Below are 17,162 nucleotides of genomic sequence, written 5' to 3'. Positions count from 1 at the left end.
TATTTATTGCCTGGGATCAGATAAATCACATCCTGGAAATGCCCGTTTCTTCCCAGTAAGCATAAAGGGAATGCAGATGACTAGCAAGGATGAACAACATTGACACTACAGATGCCTCAAGTTCCTGAAGATGGATCCATCCCCAACGGGCCTGTGTTCACTCAGATACACGCTGTTCTAGAAATTAAATGGGAAACTTCCAACCTGTATACTTAACAGAATATTGTTAAAGGATTTTTTTTTATTACAAGCATAAGTGTTCCATGATATTTTTGCTGATTACATTGTCTGTAGTTAGATAATAAATAAGACATGCAAATCTATGTAAAGCTTCACATTTCCTTAGTTATCACAATAAAGTGTTAACACTAAAACCTAAAAGACAGTAAGGGTCCAGAAGATCTGCTCCGACTGCTCTGAGGTTTGAAGAGTACAGGGCATCCCAGAGAAGGATGGATTTCAGCCTGACTCACCAGAAGTAAAACTGAGAAAGTGCAAGAACTGGGAAATAATACTTTGTCTGCCCTCTTTCCTCCACTGCCCTTTCCCACAGGAGCACATATTACTTTTAGTGACCCTGAGGATGCACAGCCCACAAAATATCGTTAGTACTGACAGTCAGCACTTTAAATAAATATGGGACTGTGTGAAAGATTCTGTTAATGAGACGATAACTCTGCAAGAAGCAAGTGGCAATTTTGGGGTTACCAAGATGAAACATTTTTCAAATCTATTTTTTTTTAGATGAACACTTCTTCCTTATGTTCAGCAATATCACTGGCAATTTAAATACTAAAGCAAATATCCTGCAAATACCTAAAATACTGTCTCCTTCTCATGTCCATCTCATTATCCACTAAAAAATCAGCTCCTACTTTCAAATGTGGATGTCAAAATCCATGTTTTTTTATCTCTTTTCCAACAATGTTGGCCCTTTCCCCTTTCCTTCATTGTCCCTGGGACCGTGGGTAAAACTGGTCTAGTCTGGTGTCATTTAGTATTCAGCCCTCACTCTAGCAGTTTAGCTTACATAACATTTCAGGAATTCTGCTTTTTCTGTCCGCCCCAGTCCCAGGTTCTCCTTCAGTGCTCATCTTCACATGCCAATGACTCCTAGTCATCTCTCTATCCACTGCTTCATCAACCACCTCCAGGCTTTCTCCCACAGAGAAAAAAATGTCTGTTACTGTTTGAAAGACTGCCATCTTATCTTCTTATTCATCTCTCCTTACAGTCTGATTTTGCTGGGATGAAGTCTACCAAATCACCCCTGATTGATACTGGAGAGATAAATGCTGTGTTACAACATCTACTTTTCTGTTGTTTAATCTCTGATGTTCTTCTGACAGACCTCTTAATTCCATCTGCTTCTCTCACCTGTTGGAGCTTATTGGGCACAAGGACAATTGACAAGAACTGTCTCTTTGTCATTCAAATATATGTTTTTTGGCACAACTGACCTTGACTCTCTAAGTATACGTCACCATAATAACTGTAAGAGAAATGACACATACAAATTTGACATTTAAGGAAGGTATGGACCAAACACTGAAGCATTAAAAGATGGACCCAATAGTGAAGATCTTTCCTAGCCCTAGGAATATTAGATCTTACTTGTGCCTCTCTCAGAGCTTTCAGTAATTTCACTTTTCCCACCATCCAGCTTTCATCTAATGACTATGGTCACTGCTGCTCTGCGCTCAATTTGAACCAGGCTCTGGAGTTTAAAAGGCATTAACAAGCCTCAGAGTCATGCAATTTCTATCCAAAATGTTATTATATTGAGGATTTTCGAATAGAGCCCATTACTGGTAGATGTAACAGAGCAAGCTGTGAACTCTTGTTGTAAGCTGATAATGTCATTAAGCAAGACGTCCGATGAGCTGGAATGTTTGCCCTACCCTTCCCTTCTTTTCACTTCACACTGCAAGTAACTAACTGTACTGCCACGAGTACTGCACTTTAAATTGCTGCTTTTCTTTGAGGAATACTGCTTCATATCCCACCGGGGCTCTGTAGCCTCAGGTGACGGAAAGCAGATTTTGTGATTCAAATAATTTCATTTGAATCAAGCCACCTGCCAGAGGTAACAATGTGGTTGTTAGCTTTCTCCTTCAAATCCTCTTCTGCTGAGATGCTTACGAATTGTTCTTGACTGTCTTTGGTGCAGCAAGTGATGTGATGATGTGCTGTGACATCTGCCTTTCTGCTGAACTCCATTCACTCTAACTTCATCTTCTCACTGACTCCCAACCTTATCTCTTTGCTTTTTGTCCACCTGCTGTATGAGGACTCCACTACCCTGCCACAAAGGAGCTCTGCACAACTACAGTGACACTTGTCTGTGTGGTAGACAGACTTTCCCACCAGCTGAAAACTCACCAAGGGACCTATGGAGGATCATAAACCTTTCACAGCTGTCAATTCTGAATTGCCTTCTCTGCACTAACAAAACAAAAGTAATCAAGAGCCCTAAGCAAACCCACTCCTCAAGACAAACAAAAAATAAACCAAAACACCCTGCTGAAACCAGATTACTGCCATGCATGCTTGTCTGTCTAGGGAAGAAAATGTGGAACAAACACATGACAGACATTTCTTACGTAGTTCAACGCACTACTCGAGTGTGTTCATATGATACAAAGATGAGATTGACCAGAACAGAACAGAATAGTTCTGCATACAGCAAAAAGTAAGCAAGCATGAAAAACATATTGAAAAGTAGTTTCTAGAAATCATAAACCAAAATCTGAACAGAAGGACAAACTCATTAGTCAAGAGCAATGAAGAACTTGGTCATAACAGGAAAAGAATATTAGATCCATTAAAAAAACTGCCAAACTAACAGAAAGAATGAATCTACCCTTCCACAAACAATACTTACAAGATGTACTATAAAATGATGATTTTCTGACATTGTTCTGAAATACATCTATAAAGAGCAGACACATTAACACTGCATCATCCCATTCATTGTAGCTTTGCAGGTTAGATGCTGCCATTGGGAAATCTGTTATTTAGAGACTGTCATAAGCTAGGAAAAGATTATTCATCTCCCCCTACTCCAGCAGTTAAAATGCACATCAAGGTTTCTTACTTTTTGTTCTACACTAAGAATATCCAAATACAGACAAACATTACTAGGAGACTTTCCTAGGTGACACATGAGTTATATCCCTGTACACAAACAATTTCACAGACCTTATTAGTGTACAGGGAAACTGAAGAGAGTGTAAGTAACATACAAAGTTTCTTAAAGAAGGTGTTAGATGGTAGAGGCATTTTGCAGAGTGATCTGTTGCAGTTCACACTGATCTGAATCCTTCTCTGAGTTGCTTCTCTTAACACACTTTTACTCTTCTGACTTCTCATCACACAGCTTACATCAGTGCAGACTATCTTCAGCTAGGTGATCCAAATTCAGAAATGATACACAATGGGAGGCAGGCAAATTTTATACTTCAAAATGAGTGTGAGTTTAAGCAGCAGCACTTTAAATTTCTTGTACGTTTAGGCTCACCCCTGAATCTGGGTCACTCTTTTGTAGCCAGCTTACTGGCTTTGGTACAAGGACAATGCACAGCTATACAGAATACCCAGGATCAGGGTGTCTGGGCTGGCAGACTTGCACCAATCTCCTAAATAATATTTTCAGTCTTTCAAGCAAGATGTAGGCTATGTCCTTTTATTGTTGCAGACTACAGAGAAATGTCAACGTTAGTTTCATGGAGACTATCAAAGGGGAGCCAGAACATATAATGTTAAGGAGAGATAATTAAGATGTTAAAGAGTACAAAATGATGGCAGAAGGAAAGGGTTGTAAGAATTTACCACATCTCCATCCTAACCTATTTAGTTGCCCCAAGGAAACATGGTTGTGAGAGCATTTGTGTTTGGTAAGACTGAAAAACCTATCTCGTTCAGCCACTCGAGTATTCACTACCAAAAACTGGCAAAATTAATCATATCACTTCAGAATTCTGTAAAAGAAATAAAACAATATCTTACACTTTAGAGTATACTGCAAGAGGCAATCAACTCTGCATTTCATTTGCTTTTCATAACAAGCTTCATAAGCCTCAAAACAATGCTAATGGACTTTCAGGTCTCCTTTTTCCTTCTCTTTTCTATTTATTTATTTTTTTATCACATGAGTGACAGATGGCCACAGTAAAATTAAACATTATTTTATCAACCTTATATGACAAATCAATGGATTGGGCTTAAATACCACAGTTTTCACTGCCATCTTACATTTTATATCTGAAATCCAACTTCAGTAAATAATAAAATATTGTAAGACTAAGATCAAGCTTGCCTAGCTAACCCATTCAAGTGAGTGGAGGTATACAGTCTAGAAATGGAAAGATGTCTTCATGGAAAGCATTAAATACACAGAAATTACATAGAAAATATCAAAATGTTAACCATCTATCTTTTCTTTATGACCTAAATAAGGAAAGCAGCAATTTAGAGTGAAGGCTCTCACACAGATAGAAAATATAATTGTCCTAATAGCAAAGCAGAGCCACGAGTCAGTACACAGGTACCCTGTAGCTTGTTGTAAGACTGACATATAGACAAAAAGGAAGAGGCCTGGGAGCTACAATGCATGGCAGGAATACAGGACACTGTTTACATCCTAATTCATTCATGTTCATTTTCAAATCTCTTCAAAATGACAGGCTGAGCTTGAAATTTCCAGTTGCATTTTCTTACCCTCCTTCAAAGATTTTAATTCGTATCGGCTCAGTTTGTTTGGATGTAATGTCTTTATCTCCATGAATGTCTCCTTTTACTCTTTCTTTTATAATATTCCCCATTACTTTCTTTTCAAGCTTGCTGCCAAACAAGAAGAATGGCTCGTGTTTCATCTGTAGAACAAAGTCAAGGAATGGTGTTACTGCTGGAACATACAGTAAAGGCACACTTCATTTCAAGTACTTTTAACAATCCAGGTCAAAGCCAAACTCTCATTTTGGTGCAACTCTATAAGATGAATTAATTTGTCCCATTCAATTTGATGGAGAATAAGAAAGAAGGCAGCATGGACAATTTTTTACAAGAGTCTTGACAGAACAGACAGAACTGTATCTTTCCCCAGGAAAAAAAAATCATGGAAAATAGAGATGGAAAAGCCTTAGAAGGTCATTTATTGTCATTACAGAACTTTCCCTGGCCCCATGCTGAGTCCGTGAGGAAGATTCAGTATGTAAAAGACATTAAAGGGCTCTGAAGATCCTTACCCAATTTCAGCTTAATCTTTACTTAGGAAACCCCATGGATGTTTGTGTATACTGCTTGAATCAGGACACAGTAAAACAAAGGACAAAATAAAAGGAGATAATGTATCAGGCTTTGACACATGTGAAATGAGGACTTTAAAAGCCTCATTTTTGACAACTGATTCTGAAAATGGAGAGATAGAACAGAAATATTGGAGTTTGCAGAGGGGTAAACTGAGGCTCAAAATTCGTCACCAGAAGATGTCAATGTCTGATTTCCCATTGGAGCTTTTTTAAAAAAATCATTAGCTTATGTTTCAAAATATTTTTTCAATGAAAAAGATGTTAATTTTATTATATTTAAAACCTCTTATTTACCTGAGCAAACTGCTTCCATGAACTTGATGATGTCAGTTTACCAGTTCCAGGTCTGTGCATAGCAGCCAGAGTGTAGATTTCTGTGGTGTTTTTTTGCTTGGACCTTAAAAGTGCTAAAGTGGTCTTTGTACTTAGCCCAGATGGGTTTGGGTTACAGGAACTAATACACCATGAAGCATAAACAGAAGATTTGAGGCTTGGTTGTTGAACGTAATTGGGTTTTGTATAGTTTAAGAAACACCAGCTCACAGTAGTAGTAGTGCGCAGGCTTGGGAACTGAAGGATCTGCTGAAAATCTGCTACATCAGTTAGGAGAATGGTTGAGCCTGTGACTTTCCCACTCATATTGGATGCCATCTGGACTAACATCCCAAGAGGCAATTTTTGGTGTTTCAGCTGGTCTTCTGTCTGAATTTCTCCTGGTGGCAATGAAGACCTCTGTGGACTCATGCTCATATCTGAGGCTGTTTCATCCACATCTAATTCTTCTGGTGAGTCTCTTCCTTCTGAAGGGCCACTGGACTTTTGCCCTGATGATGTGGAATCGAAACTGGAAAGCTTCTCCCTGCTCAGTGGGAAAGCATCAGCTGTTGGCATGCTGACAGGTGGGAAATCTTGAGATGATGAGGACGACAGCGGTGAAGAGGATGACATGGATGGCAAACTTTCCTTTGGCTCAGTAGCACAGCTCTGTCGTACTAGTTGAGGCTTCTGCATTCTTGGAAAATCTTTCTTTATATCTGAGTTAGTTAACTCAACTGCACTTAGCTCTTCAACTATCTGCCCATACATTTTCTCCTCTTTGACTCGTTTCTGCTGCTTGGTCTCCATGAAGAGCTCCAAGCTGCTGGCAGGTGAAAGCATTCGTTTGCTTCCTCCCAAGGTAGAAGCTGTGTCAGAACTGGAAGTCAAACACAAGGGAATTGAGGGTTCCAGTCCAAGTGGTAGCGTCTGCGGCACTTTCCACAATGGATATTTTTCTAGCCTTCCATGCTGACCTAACATCTGGGCTATGTTAAATCCAATTCCTTGCATGGTTGCATTTGTCGCTAATGTTCTTTGAGAAACAGTCTCATCAACTTTACAAATTACAATTGCAGGACTGCTGCTCTGTCCAAGGATCTGGGAAATGCTTGTGTACATGACACTACCATAAGATGGCACATGGGTTTGAATCCTGACAGGAACAATAGTTCCCGGCAAAGACTGTATGGATCCATCACTTGGGGAATCAAAACCTGTCTGAAGACGCTGCTCAGAGGTATCTGTTGGTTTAATGCTATGGTCTGGCTGGTACTTAGCAAGAGTACTTTTTGAATACTGCCCAGATGTTCCTGAGTAATGCTGGTATGCTTGCTCCTTTACTTGCACATAGTCAGCTGGTTTCCTTCCAATATGCTCTGGAGCATGTTCCAGGTGGTAACTTGGAGGAACGTCTGTTTGGAAAGGTTGTTTGACATAAGATTTTTGCAGCTGCTGTACAAAATGATGCTGGAAGTGTCTCTGTAGAGGTTCTGTGCACGACTGCCACAAGACAGGCTGCTGAGATGGTGGTAAGTGAACCATGCAGACAGCTGGATATGGGAACTGAAACAAGGTGTTATGAATAGGGGGAAATGGGACTTTTTCCTGATGTGCAAAGAGCTGCTGCTGCTCTGATGGATGTTTGTTAGGAATATAAGATGTTTGTTGGATTAAGGGTGTCCTTAACATTTCCTGACTGTCTGCAAGAATAGGCTGTTGCTGGGCCAGATGGGATGAGCTGCTACTAAGTTGAGCACAAGAACCAACAACCTGTTTTCCAGAATCATCTATCGGAACAGGCTGAAGTACAGAGGAAGGGGAGTGATGCCAGGCAACTTGGGAGGACCGAAGCCCTGCCTGTACGTGTTCCATCTGCTCCTGCTTTATACTTTGTTCTGCACTCTGGTCAGTCTGGGAAATCTCTGGAAAACCACTAAAGGAAGCCTGGCGAACCAAGAAGCATTTCTTCCTTTCTCGTGATGGCGACAGTGCAGTAGAAGGTGTCCCAGCTGAAGAGGCGTGAGACAGGTTCCCGTAATCAAAGGACTTACTTCGGATCTCTGGGATCTCAGCAGCATGAGGACAGGGCATCTGTTCAGATGAGCAGCGTCTCATTTCCCTCTGATGGTGGTGTCCAGGGACAGAAAGTGAGTAAGCACCAGCCGGAACAGTTAAAAACTCAGACTGTTTTCCAAACTCATCTTGTTTGGGAGGTGTGATGAACTTTATATTTTCTTCTCTTTCAAAGGACATTGAAAAACTCGAACTGTGGGACAAATTACTTTCTTGGCTAGGGCTGCGAGAGAGGCTTGTACCTGTGGACTCAAAGCTGGATTCTCCAGAGGAATGTTCCATGTCAGCAAGTCGTAAGCGCTTCTTTTTGGGTGGCAGCTTTTCAGCTGGAAGTTGAGAAAGAGTTTCACTTCTCTGGGGCCACTGGAATTCTTCAGTGGGTCTCTCCTGCTCTTTACTTTGCATTTCTTTATCTTTCTCAGGCTTATCTGGCTCCTCTGTGACACGAATTTCAGGTACCTGTATGTTGTGCTGGCGAACCAGTCTGGGCTGCATATGATACGGCTGAGGTTGCTGGGATGGAGATGGTTTACTAACGTTGTCAGCATTTTCTGTTTGTGGAGCTCGGTCCGGGCTCATTGGGGACTCACAAATCTCACTCTCGCATATTTCAGATGGTGAATAGATCTTATCCTGCTGGCATGCAATATGTTCTGTAGATTCAGACCTTTCAAATGAGTTTGGCCTGCTCAATGAATTTGTATGCTGAATGACAGAGATGACATTTCCAGGGGGCTTTCTAGTCAGTGATTCTGCAGTCTTTTCTTGTTCTGCAGTTAAGGATGAATCTTCCAGAGAAGCTGCGGGGCTGCCAGACTGCAAGTAGGGCCTGCATATTTCAAAACGCTCCGCATGGCAATGGGCAGCATTGTCCAAGCCTTGAAGTGCGAATCCGCTTCTTGGCACATCCTGAATTTGGGATTTGGGATCAAAGTCCAAAGGCTGAATTCCCCCAGTGGTGCTTGTTGTACTGCTGCAAAGCATGGGACTGTCCTCCTCATCTCCAACACTCTTCTCTTTTCTGCGCTTTCTGTTTTCAAAAGTTGTTCCATATATGGATGGTACTGCCTGTGATTGTCCAAGGGGATCAACAAAGTACTCTCCTCCCTTGTTTATTCCACCTAGGGATGGTGAGTCCCTGTAGTTCTGCTTCTGAACTTCAAATTCTTCCCATTTTCTGTAGTGCTTTCCACTGGCATCATAGTCATAAAAGGTCTTGTCTCCTGCTTTCTTCTCTTTTAAGGATGGCCCTTTGTCACCTGCTGTTTGTCTGCTGGACGAAACAATAATATTTTTCCCTGGTCTTCCATGATAGTCTGAATCTGAGTGCCCCTCCTGCACAGAGGGTAGTTCAAAGGCAGCCTGTCTTCTCAACATCCGTTGGTGGGATATTCCCACTGTCCCAGGGTAAAATACATCATCTGAGCCAGTCATCTTCTCATCAAATGAATGGCTTCCTCTCAGGGATGGGGGAATATTTAAGTTGTTTGCAGAAGAGGTTGGCATGGAGTTACTTCTAATAAGAGGAGAAGAATCAACAGGGGGCTCTAGAAGGACGGGCACATCACCCTGCTGACTGGCTGGGTAAAGGCTGGATTCACTTTTGATGGATGATGTGGTAGTCTGGGATTGTCTGGATTCTGTATTGCTGCCTGTATAAACTTGTGGAGATTTAATAGTGTTCAAATTACTGGGGTCAATGAGTTCTTCTTCATTTGGAGTCAGCTGAGAAATATGTTCCTCAAGCATCTTCATATCTAATCTGGTATTTAAAAGAGGTAGTGGCTCTGCTTTGCCCTTTCTACCCATTAAACTGTGTTCCTGATTTGCTGTGGCTACTGTTAGTGCTGTCCTTTGATTAATTCTATAGAACTTCCCAAAGATGATTTCTTCGTAAGACTTTGCATTAGTATTTGGAGGGCTTATTTGCTGCTCAGCACTTTCTGAGCGGGAAAAGTAACCAGAATCAGTGCTTCCTTTACTGTGTGGGCTCAAAAGGTTTAATGACTGCTCAGAATCTTGCCCTTTTTTCTCTGACAGTCTTAGTGCAAGTCGCTGTTTTACTGTATGAGAGTCATCAGGCTTAGTACTTAGGGATGGGTTTTGCAACATATCAGAGCCAATATATGGCGAACTCTCATTGGGTAACTGAATTCCACTTTTAGGGATAATCAAAATGGGTACTTTCATTGGCCCCACCAAGGATTCTTCCATGGAGGAGTGAAAACTGCTCCTGCTAGCAATGTCCAAGGAAAACTGTGGGACAGGGCTCAGTTTGTCAGTCCCTTCCACTAGGAGTGAGGTCTCCTCATCAGTGTCAGTGCTCTGTTCACCATCCGAATGTATTTCAGCTTCCACATCAATGTAACTGGCATCTAGGTCCAATTTAGAGACTGCTGACTCTGTGAAAGGAACCAATCCTGCTTTAATTGCATGGGCATGTGACTTCCTGTGCTTGTAAAGGTTGCTCTTCGTCTTGAAAGAGAAACCACAAGGAACACAAGGATATGGTCGCTCCCCAGTATGAGACCTAATATGCTTTTTAAGTACACTAGGTTTGGCACAAGCCCGATTACAGTAAGGACAAATGTACTTGCCAGGCTTTTTGGGTTTGTGCTCTTTTTTGTGAGCATCTTCTGATTGTTCTAAAGATTTCTGTGAATATTGGCTGTATGTAGGGTTCAAACTTGAAATCTTCTTCCTCAGGAAACCTCCACTATGGCTATGCATATGAAAAGGAAATAAGTCCTCTGAGGCAACTGATTGCAAGTGGCTAGGAAACTGCCACGGAGGGCTTTCCAAACTCTGGTGTGGCTTTATGTTGTGCAAGAAGCCTTGTGGCAATGAATGCTGTGGGAAAGAAAGTGAATGTTGACATGAGTAAGGACTTGGACGATGCTGTGGATACTGCTTCTCTGTGACTTGCTGTGCAGCTTCATTTGATGATACCAGTTTCCCAGAGCTAAAAAGCTGTGCTGATCCTGTGTTTCCAATTTGCTCGTGATCTATTTGTGGTTGCCTCTGTACTTCTTGATTGCCAAAAGTGCTCATCTTAATAACAGCTGAATGTTCTTGCCTCCATCTGCTTGGTACTTTAGCAGTTTCTCCAGACCTTGAGGTAGCTTTTTGCCCTATAGCTGTATCCCCAGAGTCCATTTTGTTACACAAGGTCTTAAGTGCTAGTTCACTTGAAAGCTGTGAAGACACATGGAGTGTGTCCAAAGCTGTGCTTTTTAAAGTATTGTTGCTCCCATTTTTCCAGAGCTGTTGCAAGTTCACAGACTTCTCTTTCTCTTTGGAACTTTCCACGCAGTAGTCTATAGGCATTAGATTTGTGTCTGTACATTAACGTGATTATTACACAGTTCTGTTCATGGCAAGAACTTTCCTAAACAGTTTATTATACATTTGAAAAGACTTATTAGAGCTTTTGAACATTCTTCATTGTTATCTGAGATGCAGAATGACCCAGAGATATTTGTGATCTACTAGAGCAAGGTTCTTTTCATCTCTTCCATGGCGACACAGCTATCTGTAAGGAAAAAAACAAAAGCAAAGAAACCCCCACACCAATTAATACAGCTATGCGACATAATATCAATGCAGTCAGTTGCACTTTTATTAAACCTTTTATTAAAAAAATATTGAGGGACCTCACTAAAGGTAACTACATTTCACAAAAGCCCATTTTGTGAAGAGACACAGACTGGCTCCAGAGATTGCATACAAGTGTAATCACTACTACTCAGTAAAAGAACTAAGACTAGACAACCAGGATCTACACTTTCCAAAGAGAAGAGTAATTTTCTAAGGCTTGCTGGGGACAGTTTAACGATGCTTGATTCTCAGAAAGTCCACCACCTACTTTCAAAGATCTTTCAGCAAATCACTGCTGAAAATACAGAATCCCAACCCTGTGGGTGGGAGTTACCTTATCCAGTATTACACATCTACCATTCAGACATCTACTCTAGTCACCTGGGCTTCCTCTAAAGTCAGAGAAGGGTGATCATTACTTCCAGAGGAGAAATCTTTCCATATCATGATGCATGCTTGAAACATATGGGATGTCTGTGCACAAGGTTCTCCACTCTGGAGATGCCTGTTTCTCACTGTTGGCTAGGCAGAAATCCTAGATGACTACCTTTTAGATGGCAAAGGTCAGGTACTTTTTTTACCTTAGAGCATCTTATTGGTTTTACAAGAAAATGTGGATCACTCTTTTAAATTATTTTTAAACAGACAGAAAAAAAGACATTAAAAAAGCATTCTAAATGCAACTACTATTGGTAGTTTCACATCTCCATCTTCCAAACATATTAAATTTTAGTCAGAATACTTCACAAGAGTTAATACACATCACAGAAATGAGCTATAACTGTATTTATGTGACTTAAGCATTTTAGATTTTAAAGTGTGTTGAAACATTTCTATCCAGCTTACAGCATTTTATAAGCTTAACTGCAATAAGCTTCCACAATTCTACTTACAAAGAGGAAAAGCTCAGAGGTATGTTTTTCACAGAGAAGTACAGTATTTGAATTCTGGATGAAACAGTGAGAATTTTAAAGACAGCCATGATTTTACAATAGCAAGGAAAAAAGGTAAAAAAGCAGTATTAGAGATACTGGAATATTTTACATTCCTACAGCGGAAAGGCTAAATTGGGTTTGAAGAAACATTAGCAAAGTGCAGATGAACACAAAGGGAATATGAATGTATTCCTTTTTTTAGTATAAAACAGTTACCTGTATCTTCTAGACATCTAATAGGCATGACTATCTTCAAATTTCCTGTAGAAAAAAAAAATAGTCATAAGAACATCTTGATATCAAGAACTGATGCTGAAGAGAGAGAGTATTCTATTCTTTACAGCAGAGGCCTGAAAATTTCATTTATCCATCCACTGGAAAAATCTCATGTTGTGTCTTAGAGGTCAGAGCAATCACATTTTGAAGAATATGAGCATGCATCTTTTTAAAGTTCTTAGGTTTCTAGTGTATAGACAGATAACTGCAGTCTTGCCATCCTGAATCTGTAAAAGACAGCTGCCCAATGTCCCTCATTGTTCCTACACCATTCCTAAACCTGGATTATTCCTGAATCCCGTTGGCAAATCCCCTTTCAATACCTCTCTCCAGCTAATAGTTTTAGGCTTTCCAGGCCTCTTGTTAAAGGTTTTAGGAACCAGAATGAAATCCTGGCCAGAATGTCACCATAAGAATATGTAGTGAAAAGCGAATAAGTTTCCAAATCAGTATACACCAGTGGGACACTGCTGAGGAACACAGGTCTGGCTTCTCAAATAAGAAGCCTACAGATCAAATACATATTTAAAAGACTTCTATACCTGCACTATTATTCAGAGCCATAATTTGCCACCTGTTTGACCATCATCAGATTGCAGATTACTCTTTGCATTATGGAAAAGCTGAGCACAAAGAACACATCTGAATAAGAGAGACTAAATGGGTACCTAAAAAGTATCTCATTGGCAAAAAGACCATTTCTCCCACAAAAGCAGGATTCTCCCTGGCAGCTTCCAATGCATCCTGTCTTTAAAACAAGATTTTTTTTTGTTTCATTAAAAAGGATACTTGTTCAATTGTGATAATAAATATTGATTTATTACTTTTCTTAGGAGTGTTTATTTAGGACAAAGTCCAGAGCACTTCCATTTCTTTTTAAAAACAGATTTTTAGAAATACCTAAATTATCAGCTTCAGAATATGGGGTATGGGTTATCACAATAACTCTCAAATAGCAACTGCTAAAAACACTTAAGCCTTCTCCACTGAATAAAATCACCAGATGATAAAAACACTTGTATAATACTTAAAAGAGGAAAATGTATGAAAATTTGAAAAATAAATTTAATTCTTTATAATCACTTATCAATACGTGTTACAAATGCCTTTAATGAATAATGCTTTCAGAGAACCAACGGACATCAGAAAAGCCTCATGACTTAACTAAAGCAGAATCACTGTGCCACCTGTTATCAACTATTTATTTAACAGTACAAATAAAATATCAGCAATGTTAGGACTGCAATAGCTAATGGAGTATTGATTTAGTTAGATATGGATAACGCTTTTTTAAAATTGTAACTAGAGAGAATTCCCACATAGTACAAAATAACAGAAAGCTATCAAATAGAAAAAGGAATATTTTAGGTTATAATGTCATTCAGCTTTGATGTGCTAATGGATTTCTAAATAATTCTCCTGTCAGAGTCTCTAAAAGGAAGAAAACCCAAGCAATCCAAGTAAAACTTTTCTTAAATTTTCCTAATTTGTTTTCTCAAATAAAATGTATTGTAACAAAAATAAAAAGAAATGAAAGCATCATCATGAGCGATTTATAATATATCAGAATCGGTTACTATGGAGCAGATCTGCAGTTCCTTATTAGGAAATGGAAGGTAACTGGCAAACCATTTTTGGCAACTGAGCTAAACTGAATCTCAGGTCATTAATGATGCTAATATACAAGCACAGAAGTATAGGAAAATGCACAGCTTTAGAAACAGAAACTGGGACAGGAGAGAATGTTCCCAAATGAGAGAGCATAAAGTTATTAGCCTTCTGCAAAGAAAACTATTTTTCTCTTTATTAGGCAATATTGCAAATAGTGAAGAAGGAAATTCTAGAAGTGTGAGTATCCCTTCCATACTCATTCTACAGAGAACATCTCTAGAGAAGAAATCTGCCAAGCATGGAAATGTGACTGCAATAGTTTTATTTGAACAAAAGAGGATGCTAATATACTTTCAACAATTTTCAGCTCTGGACTGAGATCTCTGTGTTACAGAGTTCAAGTCTTTCCGTGGTCCTGCTATTTTCAGGACGTTCTAAATAATTTTTCAACCTACAGTATAAAATAGGTATAGACTAATTACGGGAGTTATTGATGGCTTAACTTTGGTCAACGTCATTCTCCTGGGGAAAATAAATCCCTTTTCTGAATCAACATAATTATTTCTGGTTTGGTTTGAACTGCCATCCATCCTGTGTCAAAGATGGCTTTAATATTATTTCTTTCAGGTTGTTTTCTTTTTCTAGTCCTAAGTATTACCAACCTAACTGGAGAAATTTAATGCTCTGCAAAGCTAGTTTGAATTCCGTCTGTTTTTTTTTCCCATTCAAGTCTTCATTTCATCTTCCTGCATCCATAGACTAATTTAAGCCAAGAGACTTCCACTTTTCAACTGATTAATGTTTCTCCTTTAGAAAACACTGTAAATATACTTTTCAATGTTGCATCAAAAATAAACTCCTCAATAGACAGAAACTACCTATATTTCAAGTACTACGTATTTTAAACTAAGGAACAGATGATAAAAACACACATTTTCTTTCAAATGTTTGGCATAGGTCTGCTTCCTTAGAGTGATTGAGATGAGCCCACCTACAAGGATCAGAAACTGCACAGCGAGTTAAACTGAGCACAGCATTTGACATCAGCTGCAAAGTCCTCCCTGGAAACAGCCCAGGCCAGGTTTCCCTGTAGGAATGTCGACCCATCGCCAGATCCTCCAACCACACTAACTGCACTATCTTCTTATTTCAAACCGGTACATTTTACTTCTGTGAAAACTTTGAACATGAGAAGATTACTGGGAAGCTGGGAACTGTATTTATGTCAGATGAGCTACTAAATTAAGACTTTAAAAACTTTCTAGAAAGGAGCATTATTCTGTCACTCCTTTTCCTAAGGTGCCTTCATGAGCTGCAAGAAAGAAACATATATCTGGTCGACTACAGAGCTCCAACATTCTTCCTTTCCTTTTTCTTTTCTTCAGACCATTAAAATGGTTACACTCAACAGCTTTAAAATAAAATTTGGCAAAATACAATTTTTACTACTTCTCAATTTGGAGTTCATATTACAGTTCTTGTAAGTGAACAAATTTGAAGCTTATGTCTTCCAGGCCAAATCCTGAGTGCACCATGCAGAATAAATATTGACTCTAGAATAAGGACTAAAGGTCAGATCCAGCCCTGTTTTAAATCTTTTCTGTTCAGCTTTGCCAGCACAAAGCTGGCCTAAAACCACAGTAACTGGCCCCTGGAGAATTCTTATTCTATAGGGCAATCGTTAGTACAGACGAACTGTAGTGGCTCCTATAAAATCCTTACGTTGACGCACAGACCTCTGCCAAGATCCTTATTAGACAAGTCTAGTTTATGTCTGGGATAAGCCCAGCAGCCAATGAGCCTTAGAAGAGAGAGAGGCCACCTCTGAGCCCTGTCCCACCTGCAACTGAGAATAAATTTGAGTTCTAGACTTGGTCTTTCAGGAAGAAAGAAAGCACACCTTTGGCTTATGCTCCCGTCACACATTTTCCTCTGCCCTGTTAACGATATTCCCAAAAAGAGCCGTTTCCATGACAGTTCAGAAAAAGACTGAGAGCCAACAGCAATAGACACCCTAATAAACGTGGACTTACAGCTTTTCCTGCTTAGGAGCAGCAAAGGTGAGCTAAGTCTGCAGAAGAGTCTTCAACTGGCAGTAAGCGCGTATCTCTGAACTGAAGGATATAACTGGCATGAAGATAGACAAGCGTTTGTGCATCCTTCTGTGTGAGGTTACACACTCAGTCAAGGGCTGAGGATGCTTGTGTGCTGAGACAAGATGACAAAAGGGATTCAGTCTCTGGGGTATACAGTTTGGGCATTTTACACAAAGAAAGAAAAGATAACCAACTGCAAGTATCTTCATGCTACTTGATACCACCTTCAATAACCACATCTGGAGGCAAACTCCTTTCCTTCTGTCTTTGACCTGCATTTACTAAAAAGATAAGAGAGAAGAAACACTTCTCAACTTTCCTATTTTTGTAAAAAGGCTTCCCATTCTTGAACAGAGAGATTCTGTTCATATTTCCAACAGTCTTGGGTTAGGGGTCCCCTCTGACTGTGGTTTTGTAGTTTGCTTTCTAGCTGTCTATTTGAGCACCTCTAGGAATGACTGCAAATTCTTGTGTCAACCACTGGCAAAGTCTTGAACTACTGGAGAACGCACAGATGCCTGGGCCTTTGCTACAGTTCTGCAGGAGCTGTGAGCAATTCTTTTCCACATGCAATTCTACAAAAAGCAGCCTTTTTAAACCAAGTTAGTTATATTCATTTTTAATCTACCTCTTTCTGTATTGTAATTTGAAGACACTACTTCATGTTTGAAGACACTACTACAATTTGTTCATTTAATTCCAGCCCAGATGTTCTGCCTGCCGTAGGGATTTCAGTGTTTTATTGAATGTATTGCCATTCTCCAAAACTAGCCAGCAAATTACAGTTTTGAAAATACACTGAAAGGTTTAGAACATCAGACATATTTTTAAATTTGGGCAGCTAAACTAACCATTTATTTGATAAAAATGTCATTTAAAAGTGTTCGCAAATATAAAAAGAAATACTGCTCAGCAAGTATGTATAGTACACTGTGAGTTTACTATTA

The 17,162-nt window shown here is 39.7% G+C and overlaps 1 protein-coding gene across 6 annotated transcripts in view; it reads right to left on the bottom strand.

Annotated features, from left to right (window-relative positions):
* HIVEP2 (HIVEP zinc finger 2) overlaps positions 1-17,162 on the bottom strand; it is a 149,368-nt gene that overhangs the window by 13,110 nt on the left and 119,096 nt on the right. For all 6 annotated transcript variants that reach the window (XM_067293630.1, XM_067293633.1, XM_067293631.1 and 3 more), the window contains 3 exons: positions 12,449-12,493; positions 5,604-11,232; positions 4,720-4,874 (listed from right to left, as the gene is read on the bottom strand). In XM_067293630.1, the coding sequence (XP_067149731.1) occupies positions 4,720-4,874; positions 5,604-11,027 (5,579 nt within the window). In that variant the 5' untranslated portion in view covers positions 11,028-11,232; positions 12,449-12,493. The remainder of the gene's footprint in view (positions 1-4,719; positions 4,875-5,603; positions 11,233-12,448; positions 12,494-17,162) is intronic.

The sequence above is a fragment of the Apteryx mantelli genome, chromosome 3, assembly GCF_036417845.1.
Source record: "Apteryx mantelli isolate bAptMan1 chromosome 3, bAptMan1.hap1, whole genome shotgun sequence".
NCBI classification, from domain to species: domain Eukaryota; kingdom Metazoa; phylum Chordata; class Aves; order Apterygiformes; family Apterygidae; genus Apteryx; species Apteryx mantelli.
Note: the sequence above shows the minus strand (reverse complement) of the source record. Positions and strands in the feature narration are given on the sequence as shown.